General features: G+C 45.8%; 1 protein-coding gene across 2 annotated transcripts; it reads left to right on the forward strand.

Moving 5' to 3' along the window:
- Positions 1 to 737: 737 nt before the first annotated feature.
- Positions 738 to 22,222, forward strand: GATA6 (GATA binding protein 6). 2 transcript variants are annotated; one of them, XM_061994461.1, is made up of 7 exons: positions 738 to 847; positions 2,185 to 3,107; positions 6,537 to 6,703; positions 10,030 to 10,155; positions 11,451 to 11,538; positions 11,630 to 11,736; positions 20,554 to 22,222. In XM_061994461.1, the coding sequence occupies exons 2-7, from the start codon at positions 2,204 to 2,206 to the stop codon at positions 20,719 to 20,721; spliced, it is 1,560 nt and encodes a 519-aa protein (XP_061850445.1). In that variant the 5' UTR covers positions 738 to 847; positions 2,185 to 2,203; the 3' UTR covers positions 20,722 to 22,222. The 2 variants fall into 2 exon arrangements, with proteins under 2 accessions (XP_061850445.1, XP_061850446.1); XM_061994462.1 differs by having other exon boundaries at positions 2,188 to 3,107.
- The last annotated feature ends 512 nt before the right edge of the window (positions 22,223 to 22,734 follow it).

The raw sequence follows: 22,734 nt of genomic DNA on the forward strand, positions 1-22,734 counted from the left end.
GATATCCAGCTGATAACCTCTGGTGAACGAAGTTATTTTAATTTCCAGTCACTTTCCTGCTAAGTACCATATCAGTTTGTACACAGCTGAGATAAGACGGCTGGGGCCGGGGGGGGGGGGGGGGGGGCGTGCTGATGGAGAGAAGAATAAGAAAGAAACAGGAAAAATGCCTACTGCCTACTGCTGGGGTGGATACATCCCACAGCTTGCTTTGGCTTCACCTAGTGACTGGGGTAACTCAAGGAGGAGTTACTTCCCCCCCCCCCCCCCCCCCCCCCCCCCAGTACAGCTCTAATTTTAACCACCAGAAATAAGGAGGTTTGAGGTGGGGGAGACGTTCACCTGGTAGCTTAGGGCGAGAGCAAGGCCGCTGCAGGCTCTGGAGGCGGGTGGAAAAACCTTATAAATGGTGAGTATTCACCCTAAAGAAGATATTATCCGAGGGGAAGCGGGAAAAGTTTATGTATTTTTCTGGTTTTAAAAAATATATATATGACTCGTGCATCTGGGGCGGGAGGCGAGTCCACCTCTGCTCTTACCCGATCCCCGAGCAGGGGATCTGGCACTCCGAGGTGCCCGCCCCGTCGCGGCTGCGCTGCGGGCCGGCTGGCCGCCGGGACTGGCACCCCTGCGGAGCGCCGTGTTTGTTTAGGGCTGGCCGAGCCCAATCAGGGCTGTCTGCCTGCAGTTTTCCGGCACGGCTGCGAGAGGCGCCTCCTCTCTCCTTTTTATACATCAGCCGCCGGCAGCAGCCACCGGACTCGCCGCCGCCGCTCGCTCCCGCCGCACTGGATTTATCGCCCGCCGCGGCCCCGCGTTCCGGTCCCATGCGGGGTACTGGCAACAGGTTTGGCCCCTCGTTTCTCCTTCCCTCACCCCCCGCCGCCATTCCCCTTGTTTTCTTTCCCAGTCTCACGCCTTCCTGCTTTTGGCCGCTCCCGAACGACAGCCGCGGCTCCGCCGGGCTGGGGGAGCCCGAGGGAGACTTTGTGGGCAAACATCTGACGCCGGTGCCTGGGGCCCTTATCTGCTGGAGACTTATCTCCCAGTTATCTCGCAGGAGGGAGAAACGTATTCAGTGCCTATCTGCGAAGGGGCTGTGTGTGCGTGTGTGTCCTGTATTCATGTGCTTGTGGTTATCTGGAGACCCCCGAGGTGGGCTAAGAGCGGAGAGTTTCACCTCCCGCTTCTGTTGCTGTCATTTCTCTGCGTCCCCTTTCGCTTTCTGCCCCTTCTCTCAGAGGCTGGGCACCGGCATCTTTGTATCTGACTGTCTGTCCGGCTTTTCTCACGCTGGCGGCTCCGGAATGCGCCTGGCTGAGGGATGGGTGCCAACCCCCAAAGGTGTGCTCGAGCCCAGGGAAGGCCTCCGGCCAGGTCTGCCGGCTGGCACCGGCCCCTGCGCCAAGCACAGCCCGCCCGGACAGGCCTCTGCTCCGGTCCCGGTCCGTGTCCCGCCTCTACCACGCGCACGTCGGGGCTCGATCCCTTGAGCATCTCCCGGCTCCCGGGTGCCTTTCCCTCCTCCTTCTCCTCCTTTCCATGACCTTGGGCTGGAAATAAGTAAACGAGCGAGGCGATGTGCGGAAAAACTAACATCGCTCTCCGGAGCAGCACCCTTAAAGGGAGCGCCTTACTAATTGTTTTCTCGGTGGAACCGAGTCAAATGACTCATTCATTGAAATAATCGTAATAATAACAACCACCATAGCAGCCGAGGAAGGAGTTTTGGCACAGACCCCCCTCTATCCGCACGCCCTCCCTCCCACCTTCACCCCGGCGTGCTTCACGTTCAAATCCGTGGCCCGAGATGGGGCGGGAGAGGGGAGCATCCGCCACCAGTGCGTAGGGCCGGAGCCCGCTGCCCTGTCCCCTCAGGACGGCGCTCCGTGGCCGGTGGCTCCCGGCCCGTAGTGACCTGGGCTGTCTGATCCCATTCCGCCGGGACGAGGGAGAGCAGCGCCGAGGCGACATGACTGATTGAGTCCTCAGAGGGTCCAGATAAGCTCTGATGAATCTCATTAAGGGAGGGAGACGGGCTGTCCTGTTTGCTAACTTTGTTGTTATTATTTCTCTCTCCCCCTCTCCCTGCTCTTTTGTGTTCTCCATCCCCGCCCTGCCCTGCGGACCCCCTCTCCACTCCTCCTCCTCCTCCCCTCCTCCCCCTTCCCCATCCACACCCAGCAGCTAGAAGGGGACCTGGATGGCCGTGGCTGAAGGCGGCTGGTGCGAGGTGAAGCGGTGCGCTGCGGACGCCGGCGGTTCTTCCTGCCCCTTCGCGACCAGGGAGCCGCACCCATCTCCTCCTTCGCCCTCCTCCTCCTCCGGCGGGTCCCAGGGTGAGCGCTGCTCCTCCAAGACTCCTCTCCCGGAGCCCGACGGCAGCCATCGGCCAGCCCCACCGCCGCCTGTCGCCGCTGAGGGCAGGTCACTGCTCGCCCCCTACGTGCACTTCGGGACCCCCCACCCCTCCGGCCTGCCCAGCTGGGAGGACATCCTGCTCTTCGCGGATTTAGACCAAACCAACAAGCTGATCTGGTCCAGCCGCGGCCCCAAGCTGAGCGCCCTCGGCGCCGAGCAGCCCGAGGAGATGTACCAGACCCTGGCCATCTCTGCCGCCCAGGGCCCCACGCCTTACGACGGATCTCCGGGTGGCTTCATGCACTCCACGCCTAGCTCGCCCGTCTACGTGCCCACCACCCGCGTGGGCTCCATGCTGCCCACCCTGCCTTACCTGCAGGGCAGCGGGACGGCCCAGCCCAGCCACCCCGGAGGCAGCCATGCTGTCTGGTCACAGCCATCCGCGGAGAGCCCCTCGTACAGCACCAGCGGCGGCTCCCATCCCTCGGGCCGCTTCCCCTACTCCCCCAGCCCGCCGGTGGCCAATGGGGCCTCCCGGGAGCCCGGCGCCTACAGCAACAGCTTGGGCGCCAGGGACCAGTACAGCCCCCTGGCCCGGCCACTCAACGGTTCCTACCCGGGCCACTACACGTCCTACGTGGGGCCGCAGCTCACCCCCGCCTGGCCCACGGCACCCTTCGAGAACTCCATGCTGCACTGCCTCCAGGGCCGGGCTGCCCCCATCCCTGTCCGGGCACCCAGCGCAGGTAGGAACGGCCGCCAGGGGTGCGAGGGGACAGGCGGGGCCGGGCCGGGATGGGATGGGATGGGATGGGATGGGATGGGATGGGATGGGATGGGATGGGATGGGATGGCAGCCACCGCATGCCGGGGCGCCGGGGAGAGCCGGGGGGCACGGTGCGGCGTAGCGTGGAGCGGCTCGCGCGTCGGTGGCGGGACAGCGGTGCCGGGACCGTGGCTTTTCCGGAGTGGATGTGGCACTCGTTGTTCGCGTTGGCATGGGGGAGACACCAAACAAAAAAAATCTCTATGGCAGTCGCAGTTGCAAACCCGCCTTTCCCAAAACGAATCAATCGGTGTAAGCCTCACATTTCATTTTCCCAAGTCCGTACATTCCTGTTTTCCCTGAATACGGCAGTCTGCCCACCAAATGGTGACACTGCGAAGTAACCTTTGTAGCGCAGAGGCAGACTGCTGGGGCTTGCTTACTCACTTTGGATTATTTCAACTACAAACCACTTCGGTGCTTCGTTAAGTGAGAGAAGCAGCAAAGCAAAACCTCTGATACGAACGTTTATAAACTGATGATAAAACGTGTCACCTCCTGATGGGATTTTACTTTCGCTTCAGAGGTGCCCCGTGATTTATTTTAGTTTGGTTAAGTTCTCGGTGTCATTTAATTAATTGTAGAAGTGGTGGCTGAGCTGCGATGACTTACTTAGAGGTAGAAAGATTAACGATTATTGCAGTGTCTTTAGCCTTAGAATATATGTATGTGTATATATATATATACTATAATATATATGTATGTATATATAAAAATACAGATGTATAGAGAAGTGTATGTGTGTGTATATGTGTATACATATGTATATTTATATATACAAAATACATATTTGTGTATATTTATGTACGTGTATGTATATGTATACACACATACACATTCATTTGATCAGTTTTTGCTTTAATCATAAACGACTCACCAGGCAGGTATATTTTACATACACTGCGATTTTTTTGTTCAGTGCAGTGTTGCAGAAAATTACTCCATGGCTTCTCATCTTTCTGTGTACACGATGGTCCTCCTGTAGATTTAGGCATTTTAAACTCCCAGTTGGTGTTTACTAACGTGACAGAGGGAAGAAGATTCAGTTGTACTGGTGGTAGGAAAAAGGCAGAGCAAAGCCAAGAGGCCACATCTCATGGCGACGCAAAAGTTGAGGATTTTAACTCAGTTTCCAGAAGTTGCAGTGTAAAACTAGGTGATGGGGGGGGGGAAATCCTGTTTTGGTTTGGGGTTTTTTTTCCGAATGAGAGTTGAGTTTGGAGAATCACAGTGAAGGGAGAGGAGAAGTGTGAAGGAGAAGGGGCAGAGGAGGGCAGGAGCAGGCCAGGGGCAGTGGGGACCGCCGCGGCGCTGGGGCACCTTCGTCGTCTTTCCCTGGACGTTGCCTCCAGTTCCGGAGGGTCAGGGGTTGGTCTGTCGGTGAGGGGAAGGACGGGTGCCTGTGAAGCCGGCACCGCGTCGTAACCCCGGGCGATGTAGCCCAGAGTTGCTGGGCCACGCGAGTTTTCTGCTCCTGTAAGAGAGAATGCGGCAGCAAAGCCGAAGCCACGCGCGCTTCCGTTTCAAATAATCGTGTCAGTGGTCAGGAGCTGCAAATTGTTGCCGCAATATATTTTTATAGCAAAATATTAGACAGTTTGATACAGCTTTCTTAATATTAAACGTAGAGTTACTAAAACAATGTCTAAAATCCAAACTTTGCTTTCCTTGGAGAAAAATGTATTTCTCATGCACTAAGGGGAAAAAAATATTTTAAAATGCCTGAGAAATACTGTCACGGCAGATTTTTTTTTCCTGCAGGCATGAAGATAATGTTTTAAAGTAAATAGCTGAGACAAATAACTGTTTAACTTTTATCGTCCTTGAAGCCTTAAGCATTTTCCTGATTGCAGTCTTCAATGGCGCTTTTAGTGCAAAGATTAATAAATCTTAAGTGATGAGCTACAAACTGACAACGTGAATTGGACTGTGCTCTCTGGACTCTGCCGTGTGCCCAATCCCCTTTAGCGCCTAATAATTTGCAATATAAAGGAGGAAGAAATGTATTTCAGTGCGTGCGGGTAAAAAAGCCGTTTCTTTCCCAGCTCAGTGGCTGCCTTGTCACCGCAGCCCTCTCTCCAAAGCTGCCTGACGTTTTCAAGCTCCCCGTGGCTTTACAGCTTAAAGCTAGTAAGCGACACGTAAAAGAATAACCCGATGATGAATTAAGGCATGTAGTGAAGGGGATGGAAGGAGCCAAAAAAAAAAGCCAAACCAAACCAAACCAAACCCCAAAACCAAACCAAAACCAAATCAATGACAAAGCGAGAAAACTGAAACAAACTTCCCCATCCTTGACTCGAAAACTACGGAAATCCAAACATCTCCTTTTATTATTTCTGCACAATGTGGCACGATATATGTGAAATTCGGTTTTGATTCCTCTCCCTCACCCCTACCTATGGAGACTTGAGTCAGAACAAAAATATAAGGATTTGCAGAGGTGAAGGTGTTTGCTTTTATAGGTGAGGTCTCTTTATTTTTTCCCGTGCATTTCGACCCTTTCCCTGTTGAGAGAGCAGGAGAGAGAATACCGCCTATTTTTCCATTTCCTCTGTTTCCTACCATCAAGCTCGAATTTGGCCAACTAGCTGAGGCAAAGTGGTCTCTCCTTGACGCTGCCTTGGCACGTCGTTGTCACACACCCTCTCCTTAAACGTCAAATTTTTACTAGTTGTGAGACATTTAAAATGAGACTCTGCTTTAAAAACTCCTCTCCCAGCCTCGACTCGGGGGAAATACTGGGCAAAAGCACCGCTCCTTATATCCTCTCCCTGCAGCCCGGCTCCCAAGATGGGCTTTGGAAACGGTCGATTCTGGCAGTCACCTAACCCCCCCTGCCCTCCTCAAAAGCTCTGTGCCGCGTGGCCACACGGCAGAGGTTTCACCTCAGGAGCGGACGCCGCTCCGCTCCAGCCAGATTTCCAAAGGGCCAAATGCCGACTTGAGTGAAGGGCTACCGGGGGTCATCGCTCCCTGCGGCCGCTGCCCCACTCAGCCCCGTCCCTGAGAGCAGCGGCTCCACTCCGGTTTGTAAAGCGATGGGTGCCCACGGACGAGAAGTGGGTCTGCTACATTTAAAAAATTTTTAAATTATTATTAAAAAAAAGTAGAGTTTTGTAAAAAAATCGCCGGGTGGCCGCGATCACCCCCGAGGCATTGCTTCTCCGAGGCATTGCTTCTCCGAGGCATTGCTTCTCCGAGGCATTGCTTCTCCGAGGCGTCTCTCGCCCGGGGCCGGCGTCCCGGCGCGGCGCGGCGCGGCCGGGCAGCTTTCGGGGCTGGCGGGGCTCCGCGTCCTCCCGCCGCCCTGCCTCACCACCTCTCTCCTCTGCTCCTGCCCCCTCAGAGCTGCTGGAGGACCTATCTGAGAGCCGCGAGTGCGTCAATTGCGGCTCCATCCAGACTCCGCTGTGGAGGAGGGACGGTACCGGCAATTACCTGTGCAACGCCTGTGGGCTCTACACCAAAATGAACGGCCTCAGCCGGCCTCTCATCAAGCCCCAGAAGAGAGTGGTAAGTAGGGATGGAGGCAAGAGCAGCTGAGCCCCGAGGGCCCTTCTAGTCAGCGCTAGCCAGGGGGAAAGCAAGAGCAACGATGGGCGAGGGCAATCAAGAGCGTGTTAGCCTGCTGATCCCCTCCAGCTGCAAAATCAAAGTGGGGCTTTTGACCACGTTTGCAGGCCAAAGTGATCACAATGAGGCCCGACAATGCCGACAGCCCTTTGGGCACCACTTTGGGCTCACCTCTGTGCCCCAAGGCATCTGTCAGCCTGGCTTTTTGAGTCAATGCACTCTGTTGGAGAGGGGTAATCATCAGCTTGGAAGAAATTTCTGCTGCTGATGTTGATGTTGGATGATGTTGGGAAAATAAAAGTAAAATTAAAAAAAAAATCAAGGTCGGAAAGTGTTTGTTCAGAGGACTAGGAATTTCTGCAGTCCTGCTTTGTTTGCTCGATCCTTGGGAATGTAAGCAAGTTTTGTATATAATTCAAAGAAAACCAATTGTTTAAACAATGATAATAGCCTTTGTTCTGTTTTACTCCTAAGAAATGAGCAGCAATTTTTCTAAAAATATACTCTGAAAACTAAGGGGGAAATAAATAGTACAAACCAGAACCCCTGTTTATAGCTCAGGCTGGCAAGGAGAAAATTTAACAAGCGAGAACTGCACATTATGTTTAGCAAATCTGGGTGGAGGTCAGCAGAGAGAAAGAATACGCACTTCAGTAATGGCTGTTACTGAGCAAGCCACAATAAATCACACTGGTATAATCCAAGCTGATGTTTGGACCCTTGTGTATGGAGACAGTGTATCAAACCCATCAGCCTTTCAAGCCCCTTTCAATCACGCCAGCTGCTTCGCTCCGTGCCTGTTTTCCCAGCGTTCAAACACACCCCGTTCTTTATTTCACAACCGTTTGAATTTAATGCCCTTATGGGAGCAGGGGGGAAATAAAAACCAAACCCGCAAGGATCAGAGCAGACACTGAGTGCTTGAGAACCAACCCTACCTCTGCCTAAAGATCTTGCTTTAAGCCAAGGACTTAATTCAATTTTAAGCCAGAGGTTAATTACTGCTGGGTGCCTATTTTTTCTTTCTAGCTGGCCATTTGCTAAATTTTGTGACACGAGGTGTTATCTCATTGCCAGTGACAAGCGTAGCAGACGAGCCAGATCTGCTGCTCGTCTGAAGTGTCAGAGCTCGACTGGCTGTGGCACTCTGGCCCAATACAGATTTCAAGTAGCTGATACCTGTCTCTGGCATTTCTGTATTTCTTTTTTTTTTTTTTTGAAGGAGGGGTGGGGATGAGGAGACTAAACCAGAGCCAAACTGCATCCCCATTTCTGCCTGACACCTCGGTGAAGTAACTCTGAAATAGCTTTGTGTGAAATAGCTTTGTGTAACAATCCCTATCGAGTATCCTGGCCATAACTATAAATCAAGCATGACTGTGTGTTCCTACAGTTAGAACTATGTAGGTGAGAAGGGAAAATGTTTTGAAAATGCTAAATATGTTTAGATTGCCTCAAAGTTTCTGATAAAATTCCTGCATCAGAAAAGCCATTTTAGCTTCAATATATGTCCTGTCATTGTACTCTCATCTCCCGCCCCCCTGCCCCAGTTTGTTTAGACACGGGAAAGAGCAAAAGGTATTGAAATAAAATGTATAAAACTTTATACCAGACTGCATACAAAAGCAAGAAAGATTTGAGTGAAACATCTGACAGCATTACACTTGCAAAGAAAGAAAATGAAGCTCATGTGTTAAGATCAGCTTTTTATTTTCACCTGATCCATGTAAAACTCGTAGTGAATTGAAGGGTGCAATTAGGATGGTGTGTGCATACGTATTTAAAAATTCTGTTTTCACAAGACCTGTGTTTTTAAGCTTAAAAAGTATGTGTGTGCACTTCAGCCTATATTACACTTGGCTATTTGCTTGTTTGTTTTGTTTTTTTTTTTTTTGCTGTGCAATTAATAATGGATTACTGATTCAAAGTTACAAAATTCGTATAAATATAACCTGGAGATCTTTCCGAGCTGTGATGTAAGACACTGGCTTACTGCTAAAGAAACTGGAACCGATAACATTGAAGAAACAGGATTATTACTCTGGAATATTGTTGATTTTCAAAACGTTTTTTATTGGTTTCCCAAGTGGCAAGCAGGTCTGCGATATCAAAGGTGACCAAGTTACGTCTAACAACCCAGCAGTAAATGATTCAAGAGGAAGGGCATTGTACCCTTAAGTTAGTAATTTCGGTTATGGGTGCTTTATAGTCAGAATAAGATTAATGCAATCCTCTAAAACTGACTTTTCCATGTAAACTTGTTCAGCTGCCAGACACAGAGCTAGGCACAGATTTTTTTATATTTTTTTTGACAATGCGATACTTTGAAAAAGACCAGATTTATGATGTAGCTGGAATTCTTTGCTTGTGATGAACGTAAAAGAGATCACTTGTTACAGGACTTTTATAACCCATTCACCTTCATTTCACATGTTTATGAGGACTGCCTTCACTTATGATATACAGCCTGCAGCCATAAAGCTCTGGGTTATATGGTTATTTCTGATACAAGGTTGCTTCATCTTGGCTCCAAACTCCACGGAAGAGTGTCATAAATGGCTTGTTTGCAGTGGGGACCTTGTTGTCACCCACCAGCTTTTCTGCTGGATGAGGGGGAGCTCTGCTCTGTAAAACATGCTCCCAAGGCACATTGGTTTTTGTGTGAGGATAAAATGAGTGATGATAAAAAGAACTTTTTACAAAGATCCTGCTGTTGTATTTGTTACCCCTGGGATGCCTGGGGAAGGTTTTCTCAGCTGCGGTGCCACTGAGGGCAGATGATTAAAGCAGATGATTTCTCTGATGAGTTGGGGGTATCGGTGGAGGGTTCAGAGCTGCCTCTTTGCCCACCCCAGAGGTGAGGGGGCACTGGATCAACCGGAGAGCTGGCACTGGGGTGATGTGCCTGCTCCTCAACTGGATGAAGCTGTAGCGGAGATGTTTGTTAGGTGTCCTGCTGGAGGAAGAGCCAAGACCCAATGGTCTAAACAGAGGTTCCCAAGTTAGTAGGTCCCAAATGTGAATTTTGCCTCTGCTGTGACTGTCTAGAGTTGCAGACTCACAGTACCTCTCCACAGTACCTAAGCTTTCCAGCCTCTGCAAAGAGGATAATCTTGCTTTAATTCTGGGATGGCACTGATAGATGCTATAAAAAAAGCTCCTGCCGCTCCGATGAATGTTAAAGTACTTTTCATAAACCATAAAGACAAAAATGATTTGCTCTTGGCCATCCATTTATGCCCATGTTTGCCTGTGCTTGCCTCTAGCCCTCGTCCCGACGACTGGGATTGTCCTGTGCCAACTGCCATACCACAACCACTACCCTGTGGCGCAGGAACGCAGAGGGTGAGCCTGTCTGCAATGCCTGCGGCCTCTACATGAAGCTCCACGGGGTAAGTGGCCACAGTCGGTGGCCAGTGGCTTTGGCGGGGGATGTATTGGGATTTCTCACGTTGGAGTGATGTTTCTGTTGATGCTAAATAGTCTCGGCTTTTGTTTTGGACCGTGAAGTCAAAAATCAAGGAACAAAATTGATAAAATGACTAAAAAAATGTGTGACTTTAGAAAATGGTGATACCATTTTAGCAAGTTATGCTTTTGACAAGTTCTGTGTTTGCCATTGTAGCTCTCCTGACAGATTTTTACAGAGAAACCACCTCTGGACAAGTGACAGACGTCTATTTGTCACTGGGATTTAAACCAGTTCTTCAGTGGGGGAAAAATCCCAAACCCTAGACCCTTAATAAGGCAGTTTTTCACAGACAGACATAGCTATGCCGGCAAAACTTTAAATGTAATTCAAGCCACAACTATGACAGAAGAACTGTAATTTCAGCTTTTTCTAGGCAATAATAGAGAATAGAAGTGAAATAATAAAAAATAATAATAAGAGAAAATGGTTCTATCCTGAATGTGATGGAGTATGTTTCGGGTGAGATTTGGAGTCTGTTATGTTCCTGTGGATTAAGTTGCAGTCAAGTGCAAGTGTTTGGAGAGAGAGCATTAGGAGCGGTTGAGACTTGATCTAGTCCTCAAGAAAAAAAGTAAATTATATCACAGAATTCAACATTATAAAGACAGCAAACACATACCTGAATTGTCTTTTCCCAAACTTGTACTGTCACTAAGTTAAAATACATTGTAAGCAAACATTTTCTGCATAATGATTATCATTGTAATGATGAGAATGCAAAGATGATTTTTGAGCACATTTTCCATATAAATCTGTATCATGGGCAGAACTGCTTTTAAGAACAAATACTAAGCCAATGATTGCTTAAATCTTCTGTCTTAAGACACTTATTGCCGATGATCTGTTTTGTGTACCTGGTCCACAGGAAGACAGGTATTTTTTTTTGCCTTCATGTAAATCCTTACTTTCCAAAATCAGCCCCTGGAGATAATTCCTAACTGACTGGAATAAGGAATCAGGGATCAGACATCTTTCATCCAATTTAATTTCATGTGAATTATAGCCAAACAATGCTGTTTTTCCCTAAATGTGGACTGACTGAGGTATTGGAAAAACTGTTTAGTTCACATCAAGACAAATGTTTCCCCATTTTCTTTATTGACTTACTAATACAGGTATTTTCAACACTAGCATTGATCTTGAAGTGTATTTTGATTTTTAATATTAGAGTACGCATACAACTCTGTGATCAGTGTGGAAATGTAATTTTTTCAGGTTCCCCGACCTCTTGCTATGAAAAAAGAAGGAATTCAGACCAGGAAGCGAAAACCTAAGAACATAAATAAGTCAAAGGCATGCTCTGGTAAATATAAAAGATAAGACAGTTGAGCTGTGAGAGTTTTTTTCTCATGGCTGAAATGGTTTGTTTCTAATACCAATTCTCAATCTTTCAGGTAACAGTACTACTGCAGTTCCTATGACTCCAACATCCACATCTTCTACTAACTCAGATGACTGTAGCAAAACAGCTTCTCCCAGCACACAGACCGCAGCCTCTGGGGTAAGCTATAAGCCGGTTGGTGTCCGTATCTGTAAGCAGACTGATCACTGTGAGATGTTATCACAGCTTTTATCTTATCTAGCAGAACAATAATCTAAACAAACTTTCCAGTTTTGTTAGCTGATAGAGGAACAAGATTTTCAAAGGATATTACGTATAGCTGTAAACAGAACGACAAACTGAAGTACTTTACAAACCCTTTAATTAAGATCTATATAATTTTTATCATTAAGCTTAACCCCAGACATTTTATTTTGAAATGTTCAGGCTCTTACATATCAAAGGTTTTCTTTTTGGAGTAAAAGCAATAAATCATGCACAATTGATCCTTTCAAGAAACAATTGTGCATATACCTCTTTTTTTTTTTCTGAAATGATCTAACAAGAATTTGTAATTTAAAGCACCACTACTTTTACATTTGGCAAAAGCTGTTTTTTTATATATATATAAAAAAATATATATATTATATATATATATATAAAATATATATATATATATTTATATGACTAGTAAACCCCAGTCATCTTGCTGTATGAAGTAGAACATAAAGGCTTTTGTTTTAAACTGAGATGAGCACTTAAACCCCAATTCAAAACCCAACAGAAACCAGTCTGGGGTGCCCTGCTGATTGAAGTATGAAGGGGATCAACCTTCTCCTCACAGAGCTCTGGCTCTTCAGGGGCCAGATGCTCAGCATCTGGCAGCAGCAAGCTCCAGAGGAACACCAGAGAAGCACCGACTGTCCCCTGCTTTAGTTTTGATCCTTATTTTAGATCATATACTCAAGCTATCTCAGACTTCCTCTCTTCACTCAGTTAACATGTGCAACGACACTACAGCACTAGTTGCAACACTAGTTGCAAAGCCTAATGTAGATTAATTTCTAACCCCTTGGCTATACGTGTCTGTATCCACACTCTGCTTAGGCCTTCTGTAGCCTTTAATCTGTCACATCATTTCTTTGAAAAGCTTCCCTAATGTGGCTTTTTCTATTCCTTTATTAATAAAAAGAAGACATTGTTTATAGTAACTATTTTTCAATATGTTTTGGCGTCCCCACATCCAAATTCCTTTCAATTGTTTAATTCCTGATGTAAAAAGTTTCATCGTACAAGGGGAGGAAAAAAGTGTTTTTAGTAAATGCGATTGTTCATGGGCTGACAGGGCCACCCAGTTTCAGAGGCACTAGGTTTTGGGATAACATTAAAAACAAAAAGATAAAGCTAACCAAAAAGTGAACCGCTACTGTATTTCAGGCTGCCCCCAGTGAAATACTAAGCACTGTTTTAGACTCTCCCCTAACGTTTGCAGAGAAAAACTGCAGCCAGATTTTCCTGAAATTTTCCCTTAGGTTGCCCTAAGGAGGACTATGTACCTGAAGAATGTATCGAGAGTTACATAACAGACAGAATTAGAAGCACAATCTGAGCTGAGGCCAAGGCAGCGGTGTAGACTGTAGGCAGTGTAGCTGTATGCTGCTTGGGCAAGGAAAGGCCGTATAGATGAGATCCTGTTTTCATTATGCCATTGGTTGGCTAAAGCCTGCCTTCCTTTCTGCAGCCCTTCTCCCTAGAACAGGGTCTAAAACCTGTTATTAATAATCTTTATGTTGTAATTTTAATAGTACTCTTTGCAACATAATTTCGCCAGGTGGGGTTGTGTGGTTACCAGAGGAAAGAGGAGTGGAGGCACCGTTCATGAGCCAAAGTGCTAGTTGAGAGCTGTTAGCAACTAAGGGCAACTCCCAGGGAACATGAGGCTACTCTTAATTACAGTTCTCAGTTCTCTGAGTTTTCTGTAGTAGGTCAGGCTGGGAGGGGACACCTGCACAAGTGCCAGGGAAATCTGTCCCTTGTATCCAGCAGGCAGCACAGTAACATCTGCACAGGCTTTTCCCCACCGTGATTCAATCAGATGGACCCTGCATATGTGAAGCACTTGTGAGTTATCTCTTGAGAAAAAAAAACAGATAAAAGGATGCAATGGAGGGAGACTGTGAAATGCAGGGAGGCTGCAGTAGCAACCAGACCTATGGGCAACCTCTTGACTCTTCCTCAACTTACATGAGCATCTGGTGATCTCCCACCCCCATGCCCCAGCCCCAGTTGTACATAAGTGAGTATGAGATTTGGAGGGCATCTGTTGATAGTGCATGTTGTGGCTATGGCCACGTCCTTCTCTTGGGCTCCTGGCTCTGTCCAAGCATCAGTAATTCAATGGGAGTGGGACAGAGGAGGCTGGAAGGAGAACACAGTCTCTGTCAATATTGGCTCCTATTGCCCCAGACATAATTTGGGAATAAGATCACTATTTGTGAAGAAAGTGAAATAATTTCTAACGGGCTTCTATCCCATGGGGAGTGGAGGGATGGCTAAGTGCTCATAAGGGCCATTGGGGTTGTTGGGAGCGAAGGGATGTCAGCATTTTAGAGCAAGGCGGACTGTAATCTGATGACATGCTGAAACAAAGATACTCTACTAGACTTCCGTTTTCCTTGGTGTCTCTTCTTTTCCCCTCCATTTGAGTTGACCCACCAACAGCCAAAGATTTATATTTGTTCTTAGAACAGGTCATGACTTTACACAAGCAGAATAAATTTCTCCAGGCCATATCAGGAGGGAAAAAAGTCCTCAGAGGGATGAATCCAGGCCCTGTGATCTTTGGTGCTGCCGTTGGCGCTGGTGACATTGCAGAAACACGGGCACCTGCTGTAAGAGTGAACCTGGCTCATGCCCTCCCGGTTGTGCAACTGGCATGGCAACTTATTTTTGTTTTACTCTGTTTTTACTTCTCTGGCCTTTATTCTGTGAAGAGGGGAAAAATGCCAAATTGACATTAGGCAGAGAAATCTGATGACGTTTTAGAAACTGTTGTCTGAAATTCACAGCAATGTTGTTGTTAAATGAAATGGAGAAAACGAATTCCTCTGCTGGTACAAAAGCAATTTATTATGCCTTTTATGGGAGACTGCCAAAAGAGTTCCCAGTTATGTAGTAATCTAATGGAAATGAAATTCAGCAGAATTCATTTGTGTCAGTAATACTCACTTTCTGCCTTACCTTTTAGTTATCTATTTTAAAGTAAAATAAAGAGAGGAGGGCAGAAAAAGGGAAGGACAGCAATTATTCTTGGAAATGTCTTTAAGAGTATCCATTTCATGAAAGGAGTCTTATATGATGCCAACGTTCAGGTAAATTAGCAAGAACCTTAAATGTTGATTTTACATTCTAGATGAAGTTTAAACATTTAAAAGATATGATTAGTGAATTGCTGTGGGTGCAAAGTTGATTTCAAACATCCCCATATGTACAAGTGTTTGGATTGGAGATATTTCGTTGTCCCATTGTAAAGGGGCTACTTGCCAAATTCACATCTGGATCTAGGATTTAGGCTTGTTTCTGTTTTCCTAAGCAGTATAAGTACTGGGTGTCCTGTGTTACTAATATGGAAAAGGTCCAGCTGCATGATATATGAAGTTGCCTTATGTCCCCATAAAAAGAAGATTTGAAAGTTTCAGACAGCCTGCATCTGCATGTATACCTGCTCTCCCTTTGATGCTGCTGAAACTGTACAGAGAAAAGCTGTGCAGAGTAAGTTGCTAAATGAAGGCACGATCTGTATTGCACACCCATCCATTTCCATGCAGGGGCTCCAACTAGTACGATTACCAGAAGGACTTTATTGCCTTATTAGGATAAAAGGCAGTACGAAAACTGCTGTAAAATCTGCTTTTTATGGCAGGACATGGAAGCTCCTTGAGCCAGGGCTGATGTCAGGAAAGGCTCAGCAGCATCAAGGGAGCTCCTCTTTCAGAACACTCTACTGAGCCCTTTGCCTCCAGTTTAGAATTTTCTCAGAGGACCTTATCATACAGCATAGAATAACTTAGGACAGTCATCTTGCAGGTAAAACTAGCACTTACTTCCCTTGGAGGTTTACCTTGAGAAATGGTTCAGGACTGACTCTTTGGTGTTATAAATGGCCTTGGCAGGTGGTGAGCTAGAAGGAAAATGAAGTTCTAACAGTTCCCAAAATGCCTGACAGTCTGGGCTGAAATATTTGAATAGCTTCTCCTGATTTTCTTCTTTTCTTTTCTTTTCTTTTCTTTTCTTTTCTTTTCTTTTCTTTTCTTTTCTTTTCTTTTCTTTTCTTTTCTTTTCTTTTCTTTTCTTTTCTTTTCTTTTCTTTTCTTTTCTTTTCTTTTCTTTTCTTTTCTTTTCTTTTCTTTTCTTTTCTTTTCTTTTCTTTTCTTTTCTTTTCTTTTCTTTTCTTTTCTTTTCTTTTCTTTTCTTTTCCCTTCTCTTCTTTTCCCTTCTCTTCTTTTCCCTTCTCTTCTTTTCCCTTCTCTTCTTTTCCCTTCTCTTCTTTTCCCTTCTCTTCTCTTCCCTTCTCTTCTCTTCTCTTCTCTTCTCTTCTCTTCTCTTCTCTTCTCTTCTCTTCTCTTCTCTTCTCTTCTCTTCTCTTCTCTTCTCTTCTCTTCTCTTCTCTTCTCTTCTCTTCTCTTCTCTTCTCTTCTCTTCTCTTCTCTTCTCTTCTCTCCTCTCCTCTCCTCTCCTCTCCTCTCCTCTCCTCTCCTCTCCTCTCCTCTCCTCTCCTCTCCTCTCCTCTCCTCTCCTCTCCTCTCCTCTCCTCTCCTCTCCTCTCCTCTCCTCTGTGAGATGGTTTAAGGTGATGTTCTTTGCTCCTTTTTAGGTAGTGAATTGGTAAGATAATCATGAAGGTTTTAGGCGAATCAGCCTTCATACAGTATCTCCCAAGCTTGGATGAACAAGAGACCCGACCTCTTAAAAAGAGAGGCCAACTGGATGTCGGAAAGTTGTATGGCTGAGGGTCCTTCAGGCTATCTGATTATAAGATTTCCATTGCTAAAGAATAATTTCGTAGCCATCGGGAGAGAATTTCCATAAGAAAGGCTCATCAGCATGATTGGTAGGACTTTCACCTGGAAAAATGGGAACATGGTGCCACAGTCTTGGTATAAGTAAATATTTATTTAAATATTTATCTAAACCAGGTGGAATGAGATCAACAGGAGGCATGAGGAAAGTGGCAACCGAAAATACCAAATAGTCTGGTAGTCAAGGCATTATGCTGTGACATCTGATACTCCAGTTTAAATCTTCTCTTCCTCTCCTAGTTCTTCTGTGTTAGCTCTCACTCCTGCACAAAATAGGATGCTGCTGCTCACTCAGTTTTGTACATTTAGTAACTACTTTTTTTTTGCTCCATGCACATGTATTGCAAAGAGACCATTTCGTTTTATACCAAACAAAACAAAACAATCCAGCTTTTTTTGTTTCAGTGGGGAAGACCAAGGAAAAGAGTATTTTTTATTCTGCCCAAAATTTCTATATGCATTTGGAGACACATATTTTGCTTGGTTTTATTTTATTGCCAAAGCAATAAAGCCAATTACTCATATGGACCCCAATAGCAATGGGGTCATCAGCTTTCCCAAGTCACACTGGGAGTTGCCTCCCTTAGGAATGAATAAAGTCTTAACCACAGATTTATGTCGCTATAATGCAAGGGAGAGATCAGAAGATACATAAACTTGCATGTCTGCAATATAGACAAAAGGATCAATTGGACTAGCAAGAAATTACAACTTTGCATACTAAGAGGGTCACTGAATCAGAAAAAAAATGCTGTGGTTTTGCAGTGCCAGGGCTTGCTCTTCAGAAACCAGGGAGCAACAGTATTGGGAGAAAGTGCTCTTGGTGGAGGTGGCAGTTATTGCAGGAAGGCTGAGGATGTGAAATTAAGGACTCCAATGCAGTTTGTCATGAGATGTTTTATGCAAAAGAAGTTTTTGCAAGTGTGTTTCAGCTGACTTTTGTTACCATTCAAGCATAGTGAAACCAAAGTCAGATAACTGAAGAGGAAGAGAGTGTTAGCTAAAACTCCACTTACTACAGACTGTAATCTTCAAAATTTGTGGAGCATTTTCAACCTATGAAGTGGATAGAGCAAAGGTCTAGACCAAGGCCCTTTTGCACCCTCTCCAGCTACTAGCAAAATCCTTGCCTAGAGCTTTTGCCTCTCTGCTGCGGAGGTGCAGGGGAAAATTGGGGCAGGTGATATCCTTCCCTTCTCTATGGCACAGGAAGGAGTGGGTGGGAAAAAGCAGTCCTTCAGCCAGAGATGCTGGTGCTATTCCCCAAGTGCTAGCCAGCACAGGCTGAGCAGCCCGATTTTGATCTAGGACGGCTTTAGAGGGGGTGAATTTGGTTCTCGGGTGCTGACAGCAGGTTTGGGTATGATGCAGGTGTCTAAGTTCCTCTGTGGCTCTGACTGAGGTCTCCCTGTGAGCAATGGTGGGCAGGTCCTCTACGGACAGGCCACCTTTGATCCACACGACCTGCTTGGGGGCTGCCCCATGGACAGCTTCTGCTGCTTTAGGCTAAAAAGAAGAACCTTTGCAGATACAAACACAACCATCCTCTGTTGTAAGGCAAGCTCTTCCCAATCGGCTTCATTCATTTTTTTTTCCCTCAGGAAGCTGACCTTCAGTTGATTATCTATCCTATTATCAGATTTCAGCAATAAAAATAAATCCATTACCTTTTTATTGATAGGGCCAGCTGTTGTGAATTAGAAGAGGTCAATGACTTCAGCAGCATTGTTCAGCTTATTTATTCCATCTGACAAACGTCCTCTAATAACTAACTGTAACTTCTGTTGTCTTTCATCCCTTAAAGCTAGAGAAGTAAGAGCAGAGGTAGGCTGGCTTGGGAGCAGAGCCATGATTCAATCGTGTCCTTTTCATGAGCTAAAGTTTGTTTTCCATGTCTCACTTAGGGAGCTGCCTGAGCTGCCTGAATTTGTCATGACATTACCGGGGTGGGGTTTCCAGGCCCCAGAGTCCTGCCCAGGTCCTGCCCGCCTCGGCTCAATGGTCGGGCAGGGATGGGCAGTCTTTAAACAGGACGTGCCTCCCCGTCCTCCCTTCAGGGTTGCCCGAGGGAGGGGTAGTTGATAACTCTACATGGAAACTGCAGGTCCCTGCACCCCGCCTTTGTAGGGCTGAATCAGGAAAAGGGCAAATTACACTTTCCAAGCCCGGAAAAAACAGGCAATGATAAGATATTTGCCTACCGGAACAACAGCAGCAAATATGGGCAAACGGGAACCTTTCAAAGCAGCTCCTAGTATTTTTAGCTCAGGTTGAGCAAACACCGCTTGACTTTAGTTTAAACCCTTCTTCCACTGCAGGGACACTCAGGCTGTTACAAATAATGTTTTTTGTGCTAACAGGAGGTTATTTGATGTGTTAAAAATAAAAAGAGTATTTTTGAAACTCTAGCCTGATGCAGGACCAGAACTGAATTCACAGGTTAGCACAAAAGCTGCCTCATTGAATTCTCCATGCGTAGTCACAGGAAAAGAGGATACAGAAATGTATTGTCACTGATTGGTAATTGTGTATTGGAGAGAAAGATAACATATTTCTTAGGATTAGACCTATTTTGGCTCTTTTTATGGGGCAAGTCATTTTGGGAGAGCCGGATCGTGGTTGATGACTGAGTGGTGATCAGTCATTTAAATAGAAGCTATAGAAAATATTGTATTCGGAGTTATTTCAGACAAAAGTGATTGCTGGCAATGAGTATCTCTTTTAGAAGGTGAAGCCAGATTATCCCTGAGAGAAGGACAGCAACAAGAACCCTGCAGAACACTGTGCAAGTTACATTTGAATATATGAAGCCTTGGTTTTCCTATGTCAGGACTGCTAACTTGGCATGGCTCCAGGAGAGCCAAGAGCTCTACTCTTGTAAAATGATTAAATATGTATACTTTTCCCTTAAACAGCAGGCAGAAAGCTTGTGCACTCACAGTTTAGGATAGCATTTTTTAATTTGGGGGTTTTTATTTTTTTAAGGAATCTCCATCCATTAACAAGTAAATTAAGGTTTTAAAGTTGACATATCCAAGAGTTAATTTTGCATGAAGTCAGCTCTTAAACATTTCCTTTATCAGGTGAAAACATTGCCCCTTCTCTGTCTGGCACTGCAAATTTTTCCTCTTTAGCAGATCTACTCAGCCTCATGGAAAAAAATGATCACTCCTTTGCAACTCTGTTAAAATACATGGACTGGTTCCAGTGCAGTTCAGAGGTTCATCTTTGTGCCTACTAGGGCTCCCCTGTGTGTTGCCTTGTGCATGTAGGTGACAAAACAAAAAAGGTCCCTGGTACCAAAGCAGAGTGTTTCTCCACTTGAGATGAAAAGAGCATCTCCTTTAGTGGCCAGTCTTACAGATTTGAAGTGGCATTTGAAGGGTAAAGAATGATTTTAGGTATTTCAAGGTCTGAGGCATCCAAAGAAGACTGATTTCCATGAGGTGCTCTGCACCCGCTGCAGGAGAATTAGGATGTATCCATCTTCTTCCACTGGGGAAGCAAAACTCTAGGTGCCACCACTCCTTGATCACATTTTTGGTGCTGGCATCTGTATCCCCTCAGCAGAGGGCAGTGGGACACACTCACCTTACCTTCCTCATCATGGTCAGATTTCCAGGCTTTTCTGCACATTGCTTGTTTTCTTTTCCACCTCGCTGTGAAGATAACCACATGGTGATCTCCAAATGCACACATCATTCCCATCAGTGGGGCTAAATGAGTAGGCTGACCCTAAGGCATTTTTTTAGTTTCAGGATATGAAAGGCACGGGGGAGCAGAAGGCAAACTGTGGCTTTCCACAGAAATCCTGGGGTAGCAGCTGTCCCCCAAGTCCACCGCGCTCCCTCTCACACCCCGCTGTGTGCAAAGCTCACCTGCTCAATGCAATCTCTCTTTGCTCTTCCTCCCCCTCCAGGGAAGCTCGTCGGTGATGTCTGGCCCAGGAGAGAGCACCAGTCCCGAAAACAGCAACCTTAAGTATTCAGGTCAAGATGGGCTGTACACAGGAGTCAGTCTGACCTCCACAGCCGAAGTGACAGCATCTGTGAGACAGGATCCCTGGTGTGCCTTGGCTCTGGCATGACCCAGTGTGAAGGAAGCTGGATCCCAGCGCTGCACAGCAGCCCCCAGATGTCCACGCACGGTTTCTCCTGCCGAGCGGTCGCAGTGGCAGCAAGAGTGCTGGCAAAGACAATGCCTCTGAAAGAGGTTCTGCTGAAGCATCCAATTCCTCGTCTATGCAAGAAAAATATAGGGAAAGCAAATGCCCACGAGGGGATAGCTAATCCAGCCTTATACTCTCAATGGGAAAAAAAAAGCAAAAGAAAAAAAAAGAAAAAAAAGGAAAAAAGAGAAGAGATAAACCTAGACCTATTGATAGATTCCAGAGATACATCCTCGACATAACCAGCAGTGCTGCCTTTCTGATTGTATAGTTGTTTTCATTCTCTCATCACCTTCTCCCCTGAGAATTTGGTGGAAGTCGTCAGTGTCGGGGAGGGAGTACCAAAGGCTTTAATTACTAGAGACAAGATCCTTTTTAACGAGCATCAGAAGTACGTACTGCTTGAGTTGGCGCAGACGTCTCGCACCGAACATTTGATGTTTTCGTCCCGTCAGTTCTCTCCTCCTGCACCCTCTGCCTTCAGCGTACTTTGCTCTGCTTTTCAGAGCCCAGCTATGCCCCTGGAAGAAATCACAACGTTTGGTACAAGTCTCACAAGGTCCATCTTGTTAAGGAGATTTTGGGTTTGGTTTTTGGTTTTTTTTTTGGTTTAAGATATTTACTCACTTTGCAAGACTGCAATATAACTTTTAAAGTACACTGTGACTGAGGTTTATGAAAGTTTGTATTTCCTGGCTGAACTGTATAGAGTCAGTCGAAATTTGTAAACAGGGTAGCAATCAGATATTTTTCTTCCATATATACAATAATTTTTTTAAAGAAGTGCAATTTGCGTTGCAGCAATCAGTGTTAAATCATTTGCATAAGATTTAACAACAGTTTTTATATGAATGAATGAATGTAAACATTTTAACTTAATGGTACGTAAATAATTTAAAAGAAAAACTTAACTAGGCATCCTTAGGCTTTATAGTGCAACAAAACCCCATCCACTTTCTGTATTTCCAATTGTTAAAGCAAGAGTTTCAAAGAACAAGCCTTCTCTCAGGAAAATTACCCTAGCTGTTTGCTCAAAAGTATTGTACAAAAAAGCAAATGCATCCCCAGTTGGTTTTTTGTTTTGTTTTTTTTTTGCCTTTGAATAAGTATGTGCTGGAAAGAAAGAAATCGCAATGAAACTTTACTACCTAACTGATACATATGTAAATACTCCATAAGATATTTAGGCATCTTGAAAAGGTAGGATGCTAGGATGCAATCTGTATAGGGTGACTGATGCATAGTTAGGTTGGTTTCCATTGGTTTCTAAGTGGGATGTCATTTGGAAAGGTGTTTCATCAGAGCTTTACAAATAAAGGGGTATCATTTTGGGATTTTTTTTTTTCCTGTACACTGTGCCTTCTCCTTTGTTTCCAATGCAATTGTTAAGCAACATTAAAAGCTATGGAAATGTACCTGATATGGGCAGCGTGTCTGATGGCTGCAAGGAAAGCCTCCAACTGAAGTGCCTGCTCTGGCTAGCTCAGTCTGTCTTGTGTGTGGCTTTTCTGAACCTCCCCTCACTATGCTTTGTGATGATATGTAGAACTAAGGCCTCCACTTAAAAACACAAGCCCCTCATGAGCACATAGGAGGTTTCTCTGATGAAAGTCAGGGGAACTGTTCCCATGCCTCGTGAGGAGTGTCATGGTTTTGCTTGGCTTTCACACCATAGCTAAAGGGTCTCATCCAGGTCCCCTGTGTGTGCAAGTACCTCCCTGTCACACACTACAGATGTAATTATGGATGGCTAGCTGGTTGACAGAGCTGTTGTGTACCTTCTGGCATCCTCTGGTGGACAAAGATGAAGGGCAGCAAAAATTGAAGGTGCTGCTGACTGAAAAGAGAAGACAATCAATTTTAGTAACTGAGGGGAGTGGAAATCCTTTTGTTGGCCCTGAGGAGAGGTCCTATGTACTGCTTGTCCGACCA

Source organism: Colius striatus, chromosome 4, assembly GCF_028858725.1.
Source record: "Colius striatus isolate bColStr4 chromosome 4, bColStr4.1.hap1, whole genome shotgun sequence".
In the NCBI taxonomy this organism is placed as follows: Eukaryota; Metazoa; Chordata; class Aves; order Coliiformes; family Coliidae; genus Colius; species Colius striatus.